We start from the raw sequence: 19,192 nt of genomic DNA, 5'->3' as shown, positions 1-19,192 counted from the left end.
GGAATTTCTTGGAAAAACATAAACAATTTTATGTAAGAAGAGAAGTACACATGGGAAATACATTTCCTACAAAATTCTCAGACAATATATCACTTAAACGAACGCATTCAATCTAACGATGATATTACAATCTTTTAAATATATTTCATCATAAACAATAAAATCATTCGATCGAAAACAGAAAACATCAAGGCACACATCTATATTTCTTTGTCTTCTCTGTCAACTATAATTTCCGTCACTATTGTCCTGATATGACATGAAAAATAAACTTGTCGTCGCAACTTTCTCTAAACCGTTCAGAAGACTCCTTTAATTGTTTATGTTTTTAAAGTCTAGACATTTGACATCGATTCAACAGTAACTTGTAACTCCTATGCAACATGTATGTATATATCTTTACTATTTCTTCGAATACACGTAATATTCATTGACATTTACACGAGTAAAGATTAGTTCAACAACTAAATTACAATTTTCGAAGTTTCAGAGGTGCAACGTCAAGTTCTAAGAAACTAAAATATCAATAATATAGGTACTCACATCATCACATTCGTTGTAGATACACCGGTTCTTAAACGTCAAATCCAATTCGGTCTTTAGATGCGAATAATGTTCCTCGTCGAGATTTCCAACGTTACAAAAACTGTGTGTAATTGTCGTGTTAAAAGTAAGATTCAAGAGGTTCCGTCTTTTTTCCCTTTCATTTTCCGAAAACGGAATAGAAAAATATTAAGCACATTTGTCTCTATAACTGGCAGTAATATTTACGAAAATATGTCGATCTTAAAATATACATAGGTATATATATGTATATACACATGTATATATATGTATGTATATGTATAAGTGTTCTCCGTCATATAGATATCATTCTCATTGAGATTCTAAATGCCTGAGGCGTTGGTACATCAAAATATGCTTGTATATTATTCTATATAGACTTGCGTACATCGGTTAAAAAAGTTATCTCGTTCAATCCCTACTCTACTATCCGAACAACAATAATTTCCAATTCAACTATAATAAACCGTATAACTTTAATGTAAAAACGAAACTGTAATACATGAGAAATCAGTGAAGATTCGATACTCCGACCGTAATACATGTTCTCCAAGAGAAAAACTGCGAGTTGATTATATGTACACGCTTTGCTCCTCGAGTACCTAAGTCTGCCTCCTCGAACGCCCCATGGAAACACTCAAAGGTCTCGAGCAAACGGTTTCGTTCTAAAAGTAGTCACGATTCGATGCATCCTACAGATTGCACGATCCCGTTCTCTATGTGAATATCACGATAGGGTTAAACAGAAAGTTCAGAACAGTCTTTATGCTCAGACAAAGGTCGCTGAAAACCGAGCTGAACGTTATGTGATACGCGTAGCGTTTGTAAGATTTCAAGTCGATGGAGTGACACGCGAGGCAACCGATCTCCTCCAGCTGAACGCGCGGCTCGGCGCCGCCTAGCAGGGACTCCGCTTGCAAACCGTCGTTCAACAGAGTACCGGAGAACCAGATCTTGTCCCCCGGATAAATGTTCAGGCTGAAGTTCGCGAAGGAATGCTCGGCTATCAGCAGAACCTCCGCGTTGTTCCCCCACATGCCACTTTTCATCTTCACCGAGATCTCGAACTCGTACTGGTTCCACGCAGGAAAGTGGCACTTGTTCTTCCGCTTCTGAATGCTCGCGATATGCCTGCAGTTCTTTTGCCGCTGGTGGTCGACGGAGTCGCAGTTGTTCGAGTGCGGCTCGCCGTACATGCAGCCGATCGCGTTCCTGATACTGTCGGGTAGCTTGTCGAAGACCGTCGCGACGCTGTTGCTCAACGTCTTCAGCTTAATGTTGGTCACGTAGCCCTCCCACGAGACGAGTATTCCCTCCAGATCGGCGCACTGAATTTGCACTTGCGCCTTGGACGACAGTTCCTCCCATGCCGGTTGATGACAGTGGTTCTGATATTGCTCCCATGACAGCGTGGGGATCACTTTGTATATGTCCGGCTCCTGCTTGTACTCCATGATCATCGGCCAGCACAAGAACATCCCGGCACCGACACCCATGAACAACTGTAAACGTTAAATTGGTGAGAGTATTGGAAAGTCATTAAACTTGTATACTAGGGAAGTGGTTTCTTGGAATTTACCTGGATGACGGTGATGATCCAATTGAACCTAGGGGTCCTGGTCTTCCGCAAATACCAGGAAGCGAAGAATGGCATCCCTCCGAGCAAAGCGGTCACCACTATTCTCATGGCCAGGTCACTCTCCGACAAGTATTTAGCAGCGGCCACAATTGGTAGGATAATAGACGCTAATCCCGCCAGAGGCAAAAAAAGTACCATACCGACCAACGCAAGGGCACCCCTAATTAATCCGTACCACGTCGCCCCTTGAGAGCTGAAGATGGCTATTTGCCACCAGCTTAACGTCACACAATGAGGTATTAAAGTCTGGTAAGTGCCCCGCCAATTGTCCTGAGCGGCCATTTTCGCGAAGACCGCAGGTATCAGCAGGTAGAAAACTGCCCGGAAATTTAGACAGAACTCTATACCGTTCCCGACGACGTACGAGGCGAAAGTGGGCACCCTTATGTCGAGGAACCTCCATCCCTGCGCGACCACGATGTCCGTTTCGTACGGGTATTTCGCGAGGACGTGAACACCGAAACTGAAGAGCGCTAGGAAGTCTGGGAACCTGGAAGAGTCCTTCCACATGAAGTTCAAGAGCGTGACTAACGTCAATGCGACAGCTATGATGGTGAATTCTGACTGGGGCGTCCACTGATGAGCTATGATGGGGTAGATCATTAAGTTCAGAAGCAGCGCGAGAAAGAAGTGAGCGTAAGGCTTGAGATTGTTACAGCAGTACTGGTATTCCGCCTCCTCGGGGTTCAAGTTGCCACCCGAGTAACTGAGGAACAATCCCGACCAGACGCGGAAGTTGTTGAACTCGCGTTTCCGTTGTAACATCTGGAACGTGGCTATGACCATTACCGTGAAGGACAGGTAGTATAGAGCCATGGGTATGAAGAGTATGAGGCTCTCCGTGCCAAATAACGAGTACAATAGAAGCAACAACAGCACGTGTACGTTTGAAGTGAAGAGGAACTTCCTAATCGACATTCCCCTCTGCCCTAACGTTTCTATTAGCCAAATATAAAGCCGCTTTAAAGATGCAAGGGGGTGTATTAAAGGTCTTTGTAACAGTGGTATGGTATCTAGTGCCATTTGAGTCGGGTCCACCATACAGAGGGCATGCGAAACTATAGGAAGCATCCCTCGAGCGTAGCTGGCAGCAGCAGAAACTAAAGCTGCCTCTGTGATTTTCTCTCCTTGGCAATGCATCCAATCTATGGTTAATATATAAGGAAATAATTAAAATAGATTCTGGGAAAGAGATATGGTGTCTGGGAAATGTGTGCCTACCATGAACATCGTTTTCCTTTTCTTCCTCCTTCTTAGGTACTGACTTTTGAGAATTATTATGTGGCATGTTATTCGAATGGCAACAATTGGCATTATTGATAGAATTTGATGCCAAGTCCCTCATTCGTCTTTGTAGCTGCTCTGTTGTGATAAAATCCTCCCCATTTGAAAGACTAGAACCCATTGTATTTAGAATATATACAAAATATTCTGTGAATTTATGCAACTGAAATTCTTATACCTAGTAAACATTTCCCTTGCCGCTCTTCTGGCCAATTTCTCATCTTGAGTCATATCCAGGCAATTCTTTACATCGTAATAATTATGTTCAGTGATACCACGACCGGTTGCTAAACACTTCCTAAGGATATCTGTCGCTTCCAAGTTACCCTGTTCCGAAGCTTTCGTAAGCCAGTATACTCCCAACTTTGCATTTTCCTCCTTATCAACATCCAGATCTAAATGCATTATTTACATAGAGTAAGGCGTATCAGATACGCTCTCTCATAAAGTGACAATTTATATTATACCACATCTTTCTTCCAACAGTTGCTTAGCTAAAACTACTTGAGATTCCGGGCAACCGTCCTCGGCGAGTTGAGATCGCAGTCGTCTGAGAGATCCTCGCGGTCCATCTGAAATTGTCAATGCTTTGAAACTCCCTCGATCCGTCAGTGACAGAACAACGTAACAGATGACTGACACTTTCTACCATCGCACCAACTATTCGCGTCGATCCGTCACGACGTTATTGCCGTTTCAATGCGAGCGACACGCAACAAGGGAAATTGAATTGCAACGAAAATATTCGAAAGTGAAATTGTTATTATGTTACCGTGAAGTGTCCATTGTTTTCGACCAGATCTGCCAGAAAGTGGTACGATGCCAGCCATGATTTCGAGAGCTCCGACGAGAACCGTTCAAGACGACCGACACTTCGCTTGTTAATTCTGTTACGCGAATAATTAATTCGCCACAGAAAATCCTTATCCCGACACAAGCTCGAGACCGCTCGACGGTGCTACTGTTAGAAAATTCCCGTGTTCAAGCATGGTTTGTGTAAAGCGCACGCGTGGCCGTTACAGAAAGGTTAGGTTCTCGAGGAACCGTCAAGGCGTAGCAGCAAGTACATCGATGAGCTCATTGAAAATGAATGACTTTCCCTCCGGAACGGTGACAGATCAACGCAAAAGTCATAACTGTCAATGATGACGACAGGCTACAAATAAAAATGAAAAGAAAAAGGAAAAAAAAGGACCGAGAAGATAGAAATTCGTGGAAGAACGTGTATCATTGAAAAATGGTAAATAAAGACGCAGCAAGATCGAACTGAATAACAAAGGTTACGAAAGATTGAGAGCAGCAGCGTAATGCGAAGTGAAAACAAATTACCATTCACTTTCATTTATTAAAGTCGGAGGATTGTTCGGTAACCGTATACAATTACCGATGCGTGGGCATCGTTCGCTACTCGTTATGCGCAGCAATTATGCCATTTACTACGGTCACGTCTAATTATCGTACATTTCTAACTTCAGCAATCAGTGTGCAACTCGGTGCGTCGTGATCGAGGATATGTAACAAAGAGCCAAGAAACAAGTCATTTACATTTTTACATGTTTCTTTGCGCACCTTCGAAAAAACCACTGATCGTCACGGTACACAGTTTCACGGTAAACAAGTAGCAATCTTTTAATATTATAAAAAGTATATTACGAGCAGGACATTTTACAGGTCTACGTCGTGTTATTGCAATCATCGAACCCATCGATTAACCCTTTGCACTCGAGAGGCGACTCCCAGTCTAGGATGATTGAATCCAACAAAATTATAAATTTTGGGATTTACCATTAACCTTATACTGCATCAGTATGTGAGCTATTACAAGGAAATGGTTACCTAATTTATGTATGATTCATTGTTAAATTCATTTTAACCCTTTGTAGGCCTGTGTAATTTTGCAGTCACATATCAGTATACTGACTTGTTGATTTCTTTCATTTTCCACTGAAAGTGGTGAGTAAAATTAAGTAATCAGTAAACTGAAACTTTGAAAGTTACAAAATATATGTTTGATGAAATTATTGAAACAATTGAATACATTAATTCTACTGCATAGATTTTGTTATAATAATGAACAAAAATTCGACCCACAGAGGGTTAAAGAATCTCGTCTATATCAAATTAGAGAGTACAGAGTACTTCAAGTGAAAAGCTTTCGAGTGCAAAGGGTGATTACCGAAGACGAAGTAACTATCTTGAAGTAACGAGCGAGATGCGGAGCCAGTTTTGACGATTTCGCGATTCCTAGCGGACAAACGGCGGAGCTGAGTCGCTCAGCAGAACCACGTCTTAGCTGGCTCCTCGTGTAGTCAGAAATCAGCGCGGATGCCGGCCCTACGAAGGAAACGAGCGTCATCAATGACACTGATGGTGTGTACCTCGAGACACATGGATGTACTGGACTTACAAATTTCCTGGACCTGTATAGGGTGGCGGATTTGGACGGACGTACGGGTTGCATCGCTCGTTGGAGACTCTGCAACAATATCCTCGTCGGAATGACAATAAAAAAGGGTTAAACAGCACCTACCTAGGGCTTCTCAGCAAAGAGTCATTGGGGCTCGATGGCTGAGCCGCGAGCGACTTCAAAGTTCCCCTCTCCGACGCAGCATATTGGACCATTTGTATGTTGTTGCTACCGATTCCTTCCGCAGTTCTAGACTCTCTGTCCTCGTCGCTGAAACAAAGAGCAATATCACTAGACAATTTGACCCATCCCTGGGTCAGCCGAAGAGGCAAGCCTTCGGTGAAACCAGCCAGAACGCCACAGCACTATGGCACCGCAAAATCGCACTCCTTACGTGCACGGACAATTAGGTCACGGTTAGAGAATCGCCAAAACGATTAGAACACACTAGTTAACACGCTCCGTGCCGTGTGTACCGTTTATGGTATAAGAGGAATTTTTGTGAGGGAACATTTGTGTCAAAGAAATGGTACACGTCGCGAAACTAGAATGTGGAGGAATAAGAGAATGTATGAAGTTAGGAAAAGCTTCAATTAAACCCTTTGAGGATGAATGTTGGCATTTAGACAAGAACTTTGATATTTGGCATACCGTTGTACAAATCGGTATATAGTCTCTTTGCTCTATTACTTAAGTATTCGACGTGTAATTTGGCTCTGTTTACTGAAGGTTTTGTGGACTATAAACATTCCTCCCCAAAGGGTTAATCTATCATTGGAAATCTTAAGATATTTACTTTCACTTAAGATATAAGTGGAATTTCCGTTGGCACGGAACGCGTTGGCACTAGATTTAGGGAATGGTCTGACGTACATAGAATTTTATAAACATTAGTTATAGAATTTTGTAAACAGCGATTGTACAGATATGTATCCAGATTGTATTTTTAACTCTATAGTTCTGCAAATCTGAATGAATGAAATTTATGATTGTTATAAAACTACAAATTACAAACTGTTATAAAATTATAAACTGTTTCATTTATAATTTATTCTATTGTTCCTTTCCAGAAACAATAGAATAAATTATACAATAGATTCCCGTAAACCTAGCGTCAATGACACTGCGAGTGTCGCTTGTACCTGACTGCCTTTTCGCCGTGGAAAACGTTAAACAACTCGACGAAGAACTCCTCGGACTCGGGATCGTTCCTGCGGAAGGGAAACAGACATTCTCCAGCTTGTCCGACATGGATCGCAACAACGAAGTATCTCGATCATTCGACAATAGCGTTCCGCGCGTTATCGCCACACGCTTTTCCTTCCGTGAGTCATATCGCGCCGGTGACGCTCGCGCGCGTCCTATTCCTGTTGGCGCTTGTTCCTCTCGTCGCGTAACCCGCATATCCGCCGCGAGTCACCTTGATCGCGCGCGCGTGGATCACGAGCCGTGCACCCTTGAACGGCAAGGTAACGCATCGGATATTTCGTTTCCGCGGCGGATCACGCTCGAAATGGGAATGCCTCGCTTTAACCCCTTGCCGTATGATAACAATCCCACGGATCAAGAAACAAGTATTTTCCTATTTAAATGAAATTTCCACTTGAATGGACAATTTTTTGCGTTTCTAACCGATTGGTAGTAAAATATTACTCGAGTTCAGCAAAAGTATGCCAAGAGATTAATCTTAGTGTACCGAGACGAATAGGTCAATTTTATTTGATAATTAGCTAAATATGAGTAGCACGAGTCGCTCAGACAAGAGTAGCAAAATACGCCGAGAGATTAGCGTACGCGACTAAGTCAATTTCATTTGATAATTAATTAAATATGAGTAGCACGAGTCGCTAGACAAAAGTAGCAAAAGTAAATGCCAAAAGATTAGCGTACCGACGCACTAAGTCAATTTCATTTGATAATTAGCTAAACATGAGTAGCACGAGTCGCTGAGAAACCAATATTACGTCCAGAAAGCAAAATGTTTCGGCTTTTGAAATAACATGTTCAGAAGCTACAAATATAAACAAAGAACCGAGCAAGTCCACTAAAAACATTATTCCATGAAAATATAGAAAGCGGAAGATACAGAGAAATATCAGCGCGTCAGCTTCTGAGCGACTCGAACGTCTGCATTAAACTGAGCTCACGACGAGCCTCACTCGTCATTATACGGCAAGGGATCAAACCGATTGCTGACCGACCGTCATGTAAATACGAGACACACTGTCGCCCGTATCGCGGTCCGAAGGGAGCGCAGCTGACTGCCCCCTTCCCAGAAAGGAGCGTCGGGTGCGGATTACTCGGCGACCGGTTCCACGAAGAGGACCCGATGCGGGCGCCTGTAAATAATCCTCGCGCGTTCGCACCGCGGAGGCGTGCGGATACAGGCGGGTTAATACTTTCCAGGTAAAAACCGGAAGTTTACCATTCTCCGCGGCCTCCCGCGCGCTCCCATGACCCGCCGCGCCTCGAGCGAAAGGTCGAACATTCGCGTGTTACCGGCGCCTCGGTAGTCTTCCCAGGTCTGAAAGGTTGTAGGTGGCTCGGGGGATTAATTACGGCGCGGCTAATCGGTGACGCGACCGTCGGACTCGTCCGCTTATAAATAGACAATGTCAGCTTGCTCGAAGCGGCCGCCACCGCCTATCGACGCGCTCGACCCCGGAGACGCGATATCGCGAGTAATTAACCAAGATTAACCGTTTGAGTACCACGCGCCGCTTTCGCGCCCTTCGGATTGTCGAAGAAGCACAGTCTCGACGGTACGACAACTGACGGCGCACAATGGGACGAAGCGATCAACTTTTCAGACGCGTGTACGTCGCGTCGCTAGTTTTTTTGTATAGAACTGATATAATACATTTTGTGTTTCGTTGTTATCTATTATAATCAATATATATATATATTATATGATTATATAATATATGATTATGTATATAACATATAATATATAAAAATACGCTTGAAAAAAGCGGAACAGCGCAATAGCGCTTTCTGAATGGGATGCGAAAAGATTCAAGTGCGAAGGCACTCTTTTTATTTTGTGTCGAGGAAAGCCAATATTTATATTATATTATAATAATATATATAATAGTATTAATATAAATGAAGGCAAACGCTGCCACGCTGCTTGGCTTTCCTCGACACAATAAAAGGAGCGCCTTCGCCCTATTCTTATATATATGTAATATTATAATAATATATATAATAATATCAATATAAATGAAGACAAGCACTGTCGCGCTGCTTTCCTCGACACAATAAAAGGAGCGCCTTCACCCTATTCTTATATATATATAATATTATAATAATATATATAATAATATTAATATAAATGAAGATAAGCACTGTCGTGCTGCTTGGCTTTCCTCGACACAATAAAAGGAGCGCCGTCGCATTTGAATTTTTCCTCATTCAGAAAGCGCTGCCCGCTTTTTTCGAGCGTATATTTTAAAGAACCTCCGCAACTCAAACGGTTAAGTGACGAAGATCCATCGGCTCGACAATCCCCGCGGGGACCCTACAAAGCGAGCCGTCCGCTGTGAAGGCAAGGTGTTCCGCCGCGTGGGACGATTTCGCGTCACGTGCACCGATTAGTGAACCCGTCGAAGCGGCGACAGACACGCCAGCGGTCACACCCCGCCGATAAACGGACGGCGCGTTAACGATCGGCGCGCACGGGTCGCGAAACACCGAACCTCCGTCTATTTATACCCGCGATCAGCGTGCGCGCTCGCTCGCTCTCTCGCGCGAAGGAAAAATCGCTTGTTTATTGCTGGTTATAAACATCATTACGCTCGCTTGCGTAAATCGTATTTATTATACCAGCCGCGCAAACATGCTCGCGCGGCTTGCCCGTCGAACAGCCGACGCTTTCCTCTTCCGACTATTTTTACACCCTCTCGGCCGAAGTTTCCTTATCGTCCTCGGGACCGAGCGCCGATCGATAGCGCGACGCGAATTAACTTTGACTGCCGCCTCACCCGAATTCGGGTGACATTTTTTACAGGGACACGGACATTGATTTTCTTCGTGACCTATCGAACGAACCGAGTTTTGTTGAATATATGAGATATAAGGAAGATAGTGGAATTATTGACACTAGGTTTACGGAACGCGTCAAGTTGACGCATATTGGATTTTAGAAATATTATTTTGTAAATGTTTACTATCGAATCTCCAGTTTGCACAATCTAAATAAACGAGCATCAATTCTTTTAGGAATAATAGTATGAAGTGTACAATAAATGACCGTGACCCTAGTGTTAAGAAGAATCTTAATTGTCTATTTCTACATCTACTTCCAAAATCTAAATGAACGAATATCAACGTCCCCAGGAACAATAGAATAAACTACAACAAATGCTCGTAAACCTAGTGTTAAGAATCTTGATTTCTCAGTTTCTGGTTAACCCCTTGTACGCTCGAGTTAATTCAAGCGCGCTAAACAGGCTAAACTGTGAAAGCAATGTGAAAGCAAAGAAAAAAAATCGTTTTATTGATATTTATCATTTACATGGGATTGTAAGCTACACTTATTTATTCAAGAATAGAATATAGCCTTTTTCCATGGAACAAAAGCGCAGTATATCAAAATTAAGTTTTTCAGCCTGTTTTTTTCAAAAAAACTGCGTTAAGGGGTTAACGGAGAAAACTGTTTCGAGTACATGAGAGTCTTGACGATTGTTTACGCGGCAAAGTGTTGATCCGCAGCTCGAGAGCTGCCGATCGAACGCAGCGGGAGCCTACGCTAATTACAGTAAGCGCGAGCATCGATTACGTTTATCGCGGGACGCGCGACTCGCATTTTCGATCGCACGCCACTACCGTCCGGCCCGCGTCACCGCTTGACCAGATATCGCGGCCGTTCATGAATGAAACCAGAGTCGTCGCGGCAGCCCCCTCTATCTTGGCGCCCCTACCACTCGCGTGCTCGTTCCAGCACACGGCTGTGCGTCGGAATTCGCTCCCCGAGCACGTGGTCCGCGGCAGAATGACAAATATTTCGGTCGACGTTCCCGATACTGGTCCGTGCACCTCGCGATCCGCGATTCCTCTTCCGTGACTGGCCCGTCCGCCGGTGGATCCGCTGCTTCGACGATTCGAGCGCGACTTCCTCGAAAGGGCGTCGAGATAACGAGCCTCGCGGTTACTCACATCTTCTCGTGGTTCAGGCACAGCACCGTGCTGAGCAGCGCGGCCAGCACCAGCAGCAGGATGCTAGGCACGAACACCGAGGTGATGATCTCTTTGAAGTAGCTCCTGCTGGGAACGCTGGCCTTCGTCGACCTCGCCCATCGCCACTCGGAGTGCTCGAACACGTCTAGGAATCCCGGCGCGTTCACGCTCGGCCCTCGCCTGGCGCTCTCGTGCTGCAAGCTCTGCTGCTCTCGCTCCGCCTGATGGAAGCAAGCAGTATCAGAATAATGATAGGTTTAACCTCTGCGGACGAAGATTCTTTGAAATATATAAAACCAACGTATGAAGCTAGATTATGACAATTGTTTAATTAGTAGAAAAAAACTATGTGCTGATCTCTTGTTGTTCAACTAATCATTTGTCTACGACTTAGTCTTTCAAATTTGAACATTCCATCTCGCTGAAATGCCGACATCCGTCCACAAAGTGTTAAGGACACCAATTAAGGTATTCAATTTTATCAAGCTCATTTGGAAATGATACAGTCAATTTTTATCGAAGCTTATCTTTCAGTGTTCAAGATCCGAATGAACATCAAGTTTTCTAGGAACAATAGAATACACGTCCAAAACCTATCAACCGTTTCAGTCTCAGCAGTCATTGAGAATACTCTGACAAAGAATCAAATCAAGTTTTCTAGGAACAATAGAATACACGTCCAAAACCTAGTATTAACCGTTTCAGTCTCAGGAGTCACTGAAAATACTCTAACAGACTCTGAGATGTTTCGTAAAATCTAAACTGTCTGGGACTGAAACGGTCAATTTCCCTGCACTGAATGGTAGTAGCCCGTACGAACACGCACTAATCTGAAGGAACACCAGTCCAGCGCGAATCGCGCTTCCCTGAAGAGTCTCTCGACGCTGGTGCGTTTGAAGTCCCTGGGACAGGAGGGTAGCTTCCACAGCGGCTTCACCTCTTCCTGCAGCTCGTTCAGTTCCTGCGAGAACGGCGTCGAGCTGCCCAGCCGCACCACGACTCTAATACAAAAGAAAAAAATGATGTAGACAATAGGATGCTGTTTAGAGTCGACAGGTGCCTAGCCGGAGGCTACGTGCACCGCGACACGTAGGGCTCAGCTTTGAAAACAAAACGCGTCACCGCTTTCCTACGAACGCATCGCTTCCCGGTCGAAAGTTTCGGAGAGCCCCGAGCAGGTTCTCCGTATTCAGAAAGAGATGACGCTTCGCGATAACAGCTCTTCGCGCTACTCGGTAATAATGTCACGGCAATTTCTCTCCGGCCCATTGATTCATTTCACAGCTCTGACTCATCGGAATCAGAGATTCCCCGAATTCTGTCGAATCGTGGGACTCTGCACTCTGTTGCGTCATCCGCGGTGACAGCATCGATTCATCGAGCTTATCAAAGAACGAGTCCAGAGGTTCCTCGCAGTGGTCCGTCGAAAACGACTACATTCGCCGCTAACGATGTCGACAAACTTTCACGCAGGTGTATCGGCTCGGCGAGAAACGGTGACGTCTAAGCGATGACATCGATTCCTCGAGCTTATCATAGTACGCAACGAATGTAGAGATTCCTCGCAGTGGTCCGTCGAAAACGACTACATTCTCGGCTAACGACACCGACTTTCACGGAGGTGTATCGTCGCGGGAACCGGTGACGTCTAAGGCAACGCGGCGCGAGATACGCGAGTGCGGTCAGCCGGAAGTCATTCAGTCGGTTAAACTCGTGCGCTCCGACAATGTCGCACTTACGTTAGCGACCAACGTGCTCGTACGCGGCGGCTTACACAACATTAGGCTACACGGCTAATCTGCGTCGTTCCGTCGCGACGCGAAGTCGGCCGTGTCGCGAACCGTTTCGCGTGTCCGACGGTTGGCGCGATTCCAATCGGCCGTTTCGCTGATAGCCGGCCTCCTCGAGCGATCCGCCGATTCCTCCGACGCAGTTCGCTTCCGCGTGTCCGAGCCCGAGACAATGCTCGCCGCTCGCCGAGTTCCCGGGAACGGTGTCGAAACGATCGACGGCTATCGCAGTGACGAGCCGGCGACAGCCGCGCGCTGACGAGTCGCTTCGTCGGAAACGGACGCTCGATACGCGGTACCAGACGACTGATGACACCGTTACTCACTCGCGAGTAATCCGATCAGTGCGCGCGAACGTTCCGGTGTCGCTTCAAGATTAACGGTCCTCGCGTCGGTGAGTATCGAGGATCCATCGTGGGTCTCGAGGATCCGCGGCTGCCTCGAGTGCCGAACACGCTCGAGGCGGTTACATAATGGAGCTACTGAAATCGCGAACCGATCGGACGATCTTCCGATTGTCTTCGAGGATCGTTATCTCGGCGTCGCGCGTGCGAGCTCTCGAGCTGGCTATCGCGCAAGGCTAACGGTCTAGAGACAGGAAGCGGCGAGCGTCGAAAAAAGTCGGAAAATGCGTGGGACACGCGTCATCGTTATTTTCCGTTGATCGGACGATCGGCGTCAGCGGCGTAGCGAAAGGAAAAATATTCGATCTCGCGTCGATCCGTCGTCGTTGGACGTTAACCCTCTGTCGACGCTTCGGAAATTTGGTTCCGTTGGCGTCAGTGAATTCTAATTCAATTGTAGAAACGCGGTTATATATCGATTTAATTCAGTTCGATCCGGTATTCTGACGGTATCGTACTTTCTTAGAAGCGCTGACGCAAAATGCGCTCGTAGCAAGTTGGCGGAATCGGCGGTTGCCTTTCTCGTCTGTTTCCCAGAGCAGGTCAAGTACGAACAAGTAGAGTGGAAAACTTTCTCAGGGATGGGAAAGTTTGCCGACTTTGACGATGGAGACTCACCCTTCGCCCTCGCTCGGTTTCAGAGGAAGACGCGCGCCCAGCTCGATGGCGGAGGCGAGGAAAGTTATGTACAAATCGGTGGCATCTTTCCACAGCTTGCCCCTATAAATACAATGTAATCAGTCCAGATAGCGTCGGTGTGCACCGAAGACCGTGCGTCCCCCAAGGCTGCGCCCGGAACGCCGCCTTTTATCGACTGACCTAAATATATCGAGAAGCTCCTCGGTTCTGTTGCGGTCGAACATGTCCTCCACGTTCAGATTGTCGATCTTCAGGTGGACCTCGTATTTCGTTAGATTCTCCTTCTCCAGCACGTTCATGTCCAGGATCTTGTACCTGGTCTCGTAGGTGTGCTTGTTCAGGCCCACGATACCCAACTGAAAGCAGCCTCCAGGTAGCGACGGAGCTTCGAAGCTTCGTTTGGGACTCGAGGCGAATCGGATGTTTCTTACTCTAGAGTTCTTTTGTTTATGAAACGATTAACCCTTTGCAGAGGTGACTCTCACTTGATTTGATGCAGGGAAACTATGGAATGTGATATTTAATGTTGAACTATGCATCGGTGGAAATATTGGGATAAAAAGGTTTGTTTGCCGATTCACTTGTGATTCCTCTTTGAGTTCCTTTAACCCTTTGCACTCGAGAGGTGACCCTCACCATTTGACACAGTAATGCCTCGATACGTGAAACATTGGAGAGTCGTCACTTGATTTGACACAGAAAACTATGAGTTGAATATTTAGTGTATCATATTGAACTTTGTACCGCTATGTGGAATATTTGAATAAAATAGCCTTGTTGCTCAATGTATATGAATTATCGTTAAGTTTCAAACGTCGTCTATACCTCGTCGAAATGTTGAATATTTCTAGTAAAAAACTTCCGAGTGCAAAGGGTTAATAAGAAACTTATTAACAACGTTGATCTAAGTTTCAACTGTTAGTTAACCTTTTGCACTCGTAAGTTTTTCATTGGAAATATTTGTTTCCAACAAGATACAGACAGAGAAAATCAATTGACTAGGCCTACGGAGTGCAAAGGGTTAAATCTGATCCGATTCGCCTCGGTTTATCCTATTGTTCTGATTAACCGTGGTACACTATCGCCAGCGCGTTATAGATCACCTGAAAGTACTTTTGGTCCTTCGGCGCGACTCCATAGAGAAAGCCACGGTGGTCCCTCTTGCTGTAAGTGTAGTGGATCCACGAGGGTAGATCCGGGGCGTTCAGCAACGAAGGCTGATAGGAGAACTGATCTCGTCCTGGAACAATGAGACATGGGGAATGGTCTTTCGTCATCGTAGAAAACCCCGATGATTTCCCGATCCCCTCGGAAATCGGCTTAACACTTTGACGTCACCCCAATACTCGGAAGTTTCTCTGTAGAAATATTTGGACATTTTCTGATGAAATATGGACGACATTGCTTGAAACTAATTTATCGATAACTCACAGATAAATTAAGCAACAATTCTATTTAAATGTTTCATATAGCAAAATGTAATTTTAATTTACAGTACTGAATATTCAACTAAAATAGCAACAAAACTATTTAAATATTTCACATTGTAAAGTGTAATTTTAATTTAAAGTACTGAATATTCAACTAAAATAGCAACAAAGCTATTTTATTTAAGTATTTCACACTGCAATGTGCAATTTTCATTTAAAATGCTGAATATTCAAGTAAAATAGCAACAAAACTATTTAAATATTTCACATTGTAAAGTGTAATTTTAATTTAAAATACTGAATATTCAACTAAAATTGCAACAAAACTATTTAAATATTTCACACTGCAAAGTGTAATTTGAATTTAAAATACTGAATATTCAACTTCGTAGTTTTCTGTGTCAAATCAAGTGGTGACTGAGAGTCACCTTTCGAGTGCAAAGGGTTAAGAGAACCGTTCCGATGGCATGGTAGTTTTGTTGGCTATTTACTTGGACAGTCAAAGCGTTAATTGGATTTCACGGTATCGCGGAGGCGCGTAGCGGATCAAGAGATTTCGGGGAAAGGCCGGACCAACGATTCACGAATCGTTTGAACGAGTCCCGACACGCAATAAGAGGGGCGGCTGCGCGAGGCGGGACGAGGCGCGGGGTCTCCCGCGTGTCATTTACGATCCTCGAATGACGTCGCGCTAGAAAGTACCGACACACGTGACAACGTCAGCTGTGAAGCCGATACGATGCACGAGGGGCCGCGATATTGCTATTCGCGCCGCGAATCACGCGGATTTCGACGCGGTGAATTCGATTAACACGCTCGAGCCGGCGTGTACCACCGGTGGAGCACGCCTCAATGTCACATCCGATGACTGATGGTACCAGTGAGTGTACGGTTGCGTTCGAAAGGTCGCAGATCGGTTTTGTAATGTTCCTTTGATTGTTTCGAGGAACGTGGAATAAATAGGACATTTACGTGGATGAGTGCAAAAGAAAAGCTAGCTTGTTCTCGGAGTTGGGAATTTAATACTAATGACCCATGCCTGATGTCTTTTTGCAATTATTAGAAAGGTGACAAATGTTTCTCTGAGAAATTATTAAAGAAATTCATTTAGCAAATTGTAAATCAATTGAACAGATGCACTCTTGGAGTTTCTATAAAATTTTCAAAAGTCAATTGAAATGCTCGGTAGTTTTAGTGTTATAACTAAGCTGATGCATCTCGTGTAATATGACCTTTATGTGACAGAAAGTAACACTGGATTTATGAAACGAGTCGATTTGACTCATACTGAATTTTATAAGCATCATTTAGTAAATATTTAGGTCGATTTTAATTAACGCAGTAGTGCAATATGTATCCCAATTGCCAACTCTTAAACCTCTAATTTCTAAGATCTAAATGAACAATGTTTCTAAGAAGAATAGAACTACAACAAATGTCACTAAATCTAGTTAGAATCTCAATTGTGTAAAAAAATCTCCAGAAACGATCTAACTTCTGAACACCACGCTAGTCCATCAAACTAATGTAACTTCTTAGACCCTAACAAAGAACGTAACACCCCATTCTCTCGCGATTACTAAAATCATATGATCGATCGGCCGCTCTAATTACGCAGAACCGAGCGATAGGACGAGATCGTATTGCCGGCAGCTATTTCGGAGCTGGTCCGAATTATTTTCGTTGCACGCGACGCGCGACACGGTCGTTGTTCGCGTCTTACCGTCGGCGCTGCTCCACTCGAACGTCTCCGGCCTGATGGGGATCACGAACACCTCCGTGGTCCGAACGGTCTCGCCGATCGCGGGGACGATCGCGGTCGCCAGCAGCACCGCCACCGCCGGCAGCATCATCTGCAAAGTGTCAACAAACCGCGCTCGCCGACAGTTCCCCGGGCAATCTCGCGCAATCGCGGACCCTGGTCATCGATCCCGGCGGTCTCGGGAATTCCTAGAGTGTCCGGCGCGGGGACGAGCGACTTAATGCGACGATAACAGGGAAACACGTTCCTCGAACAGATACCGATCGGACCTGTAGCTTCCCCGAAATACGAATTAGGTGGAACCTCAACTTATTTGTCTAGGGTCTTTATTTCACTCGGCGTCCATTGGTTGATCCCTTAGGCACGGTGTAAGACTATAATGACTTTCGTTGATGGCATCGATGGTGCACATTATAATCTAATTTCGATCAGGAACAGAATCGACGTTCTATTTTATTGCAACTACCTGTTTTATCAATTTTTTCTATGTTTATTTGTATCACAGTTGTACCATTTAACCCTTTGCAGAGCGGCGCCTTTCATCGCCATGTGATTCGACCGAGCAAAATGATCAAATAGAATTCAATATCAAGTTTTATACAATGACACATGGAACATCGAAATAAGCTAGTTTTGTCACTTAATTTATAGAACATATCATTGATATTGCATCAGGAAATAATATTTTGAGAAAAATATTCTCTGCAAAGGGTTAGAAGTAACATTTCAGTAACTGCCAAATATTCTTGAATAAGTAAACAGAGCGTCGAGCTGTAATTGAATGAACGTCGAGAACCTCAAGCTGAGAAACCAAGACTCGGACAAAGGGTTAACGTGATTGCATAGTAGATAATTAATCTCGAATCGCAGTGATACATTCGTTACACCGCGCCAAGTACAGAGGTAGCTTCGCGCAAGTCCGGTAGGTGAAAGGTTAACACGTTAAGCGCCATGTCAGCCACTGGTGACCGACGCTTCTAAATGACTAAAAACAATCGTAACATACAAGACAACCGATGTGAAATAAAAATGTTTAACAACGCAACTAAGTTAATAATGTAACGCAAACGTTGCAACGCCAAACAATTCATAAGTATTCCTACTTTTCTCTGCTACAAAAGAACTCTATGGGAAAATTAAGATTTTCGTGGCGCTTAACGTGTTGATGCCGGTCGCCTAATTCAGATTCTCAGCTTACAGTTCGATCGGATGTTACGGATACGAAGAGTTCCTTCCAAGAGCTCCTTTTACAGTTAGTCGCCCGATTAAACCGGACAAACGAGACTAATGAGTTCTCCCTATCGAGGGTCCGCGATCTCTCTCGCGGATCGGCCGCTTATCGGCGATACGCGCTCGATGGGAATATGGTTTTTCGATGTCGCGAGATAAGACGCGTCCGGCACGACACCCGAGCGGAATCGACGCGCGTATCGGCTCGCGGGACGAAGCCGTACCGAACGGTGCACACAAGTTCGCTGTAACTCTGGGCCGGATCGGTGGACGATCGAGCGGCGAGGGTGGACGATCCGCGACGATCGCCGGCCGCGGCCCCGTTTACCATCCGCACCGCGCCCGAGGAGACGTCGCGACGACCAGATTCGAGCTTGCCGAAAAAACAAATGCAAGGTGTAATGGTAAACGGAGCAGAAGAGCGCGTGCGTTTCGCCCTTCTCATGCGCAGCTGGAACATCGTTTCCGACAACGCTACCCAGGAGCGTACTAGTCGAGCCGCCCGGAACCACTCGCCGCTTCGCGATTCCTACGGATTCTCGGGACTAGTTGGCACCCCTGACTAGTTTGAACTTTCGAGGAAAATCCTGTGTCTCGTCGACGGAGGGTAAGATTTCTGACAAGTTCTCATGATTTTTCTGTTGCGTCCCATTCGACGGAGGATAACATTAAAATAGTCCCATGAATGGCGCTAGGTTTCTTGGCTGATTTCCGACAAGTTCTCATGAATTTTCTCAGTTGCGTCTCGTCCAATAAAGTAAGGACAATATTGAAATGGTCCCATGAACGGCGCTAAATTTCATAGGTGATTTCCGACAAGTTCTCATGAATTTTCTCAGTTGCGTCTCGTCCAATAAAGTAAGGA

General features: G+C 45.0%; 2 protein-coding genes across 7 annotated transcripts; both read right to left on the bottom strand.

Moving 5' to 3' along the window:
* Positions 1–6: 6 nt before the first annotated feature.
* wfs1 (wolframin ER transmembrane glycoprotein wfs1) lies at positions 7–4,968 on the bottom strand. Of its 2 annotated transcripts, none has more exons than XM_031986716.2 (6): positions 4,817–4,968; positions 3,955–4,059; positions 3,666–3,882; positions 3,425–3,597; positions 2,144–3,348; positions 7–2,066 (listed from the first exon to the last, which is right to left on the bottom strand). In XM_031986716.2, the coding sequence occupies exons 1-6, from the start codon at positions 4,827–4,829 to the stop codon at positions 1,281–1,283; spliced, it is 2,499 nt and encodes an 832-aa protein (XP_031842576.2). In that variant the 5' UTR covers positions 4,830–4,968; the 3' UTR covers positions 7–1,280. The 2 variants fall into 2 exon arrangements, with proteins under 2 accessions (XP_031842576.2, XP_031842575.2); XM_031986715.2 differs by lacking the exon at positions 4,817–4,968 and adding an exon at positions 4,260–4,410.
* Scgalpha (sarcoglycan alpha) lies at positions 4,813–18,736 on the bottom strand. 5 transcript variants are annotated; one of them, XM_031986721.2, is made up of 11 exons: positions 18,296–18,736; positions 17,059–17,188; positions 15,009–15,145; positions 14,086–14,261; positions 13,885–13,986; positions 11,893–12,073; positions 11,052–11,293; positions 7,037–7,105; positions 6,018–6,164; positions 5,895–5,963; positions 4,813–5,821 (listed from the first exon to the last, which is right to left on the bottom strand). In XM_031986721.2, exons 2-11 carry the CDS (start codon positions 17,186–17,188, stop codon positions 5,797–5,799), a joined length of 1,278 nt encoding a protein of 425 aa, XP_031842581.1. In that variant the 5' UTR covers positions 18,296–18,736; the 3' UTR covers positions 4,813–5,796. The 5 variants fall into 5 exon arrangements, with proteins under 5 accessions (XP_031842581.1, XP_031842580.1, XP_031842587.1 ...); XM_031986720.2 differs by having other exon boundaries at positions 18,552–18,735; XM_031986727.2 differs by having other exon boundaries at positions 11,899–12,073; positions 18,552–18,733.
* Between the last annotated feature and the right edge of the window lie 456 nt (positions 18,737–19,192).

The sequence above is a fragment of the Nomia melanderi genome, chromosome 13, assembly GCF_051020985.1.
Source record: "Nomia melanderi isolate GNS246 chromosome 13, iyNomMela1, whole genome shotgun sequence".
In the NCBI taxonomy this organism is placed as follows: domain Eukaryota; kingdom Metazoa; phylum Arthropoda; class Insecta; order Hymenoptera; family Halictidae; genus Nomia; species Nomia melanderi.
This window is presented reverse-complemented; position numbering and strand designations above follow the sequence as displayed.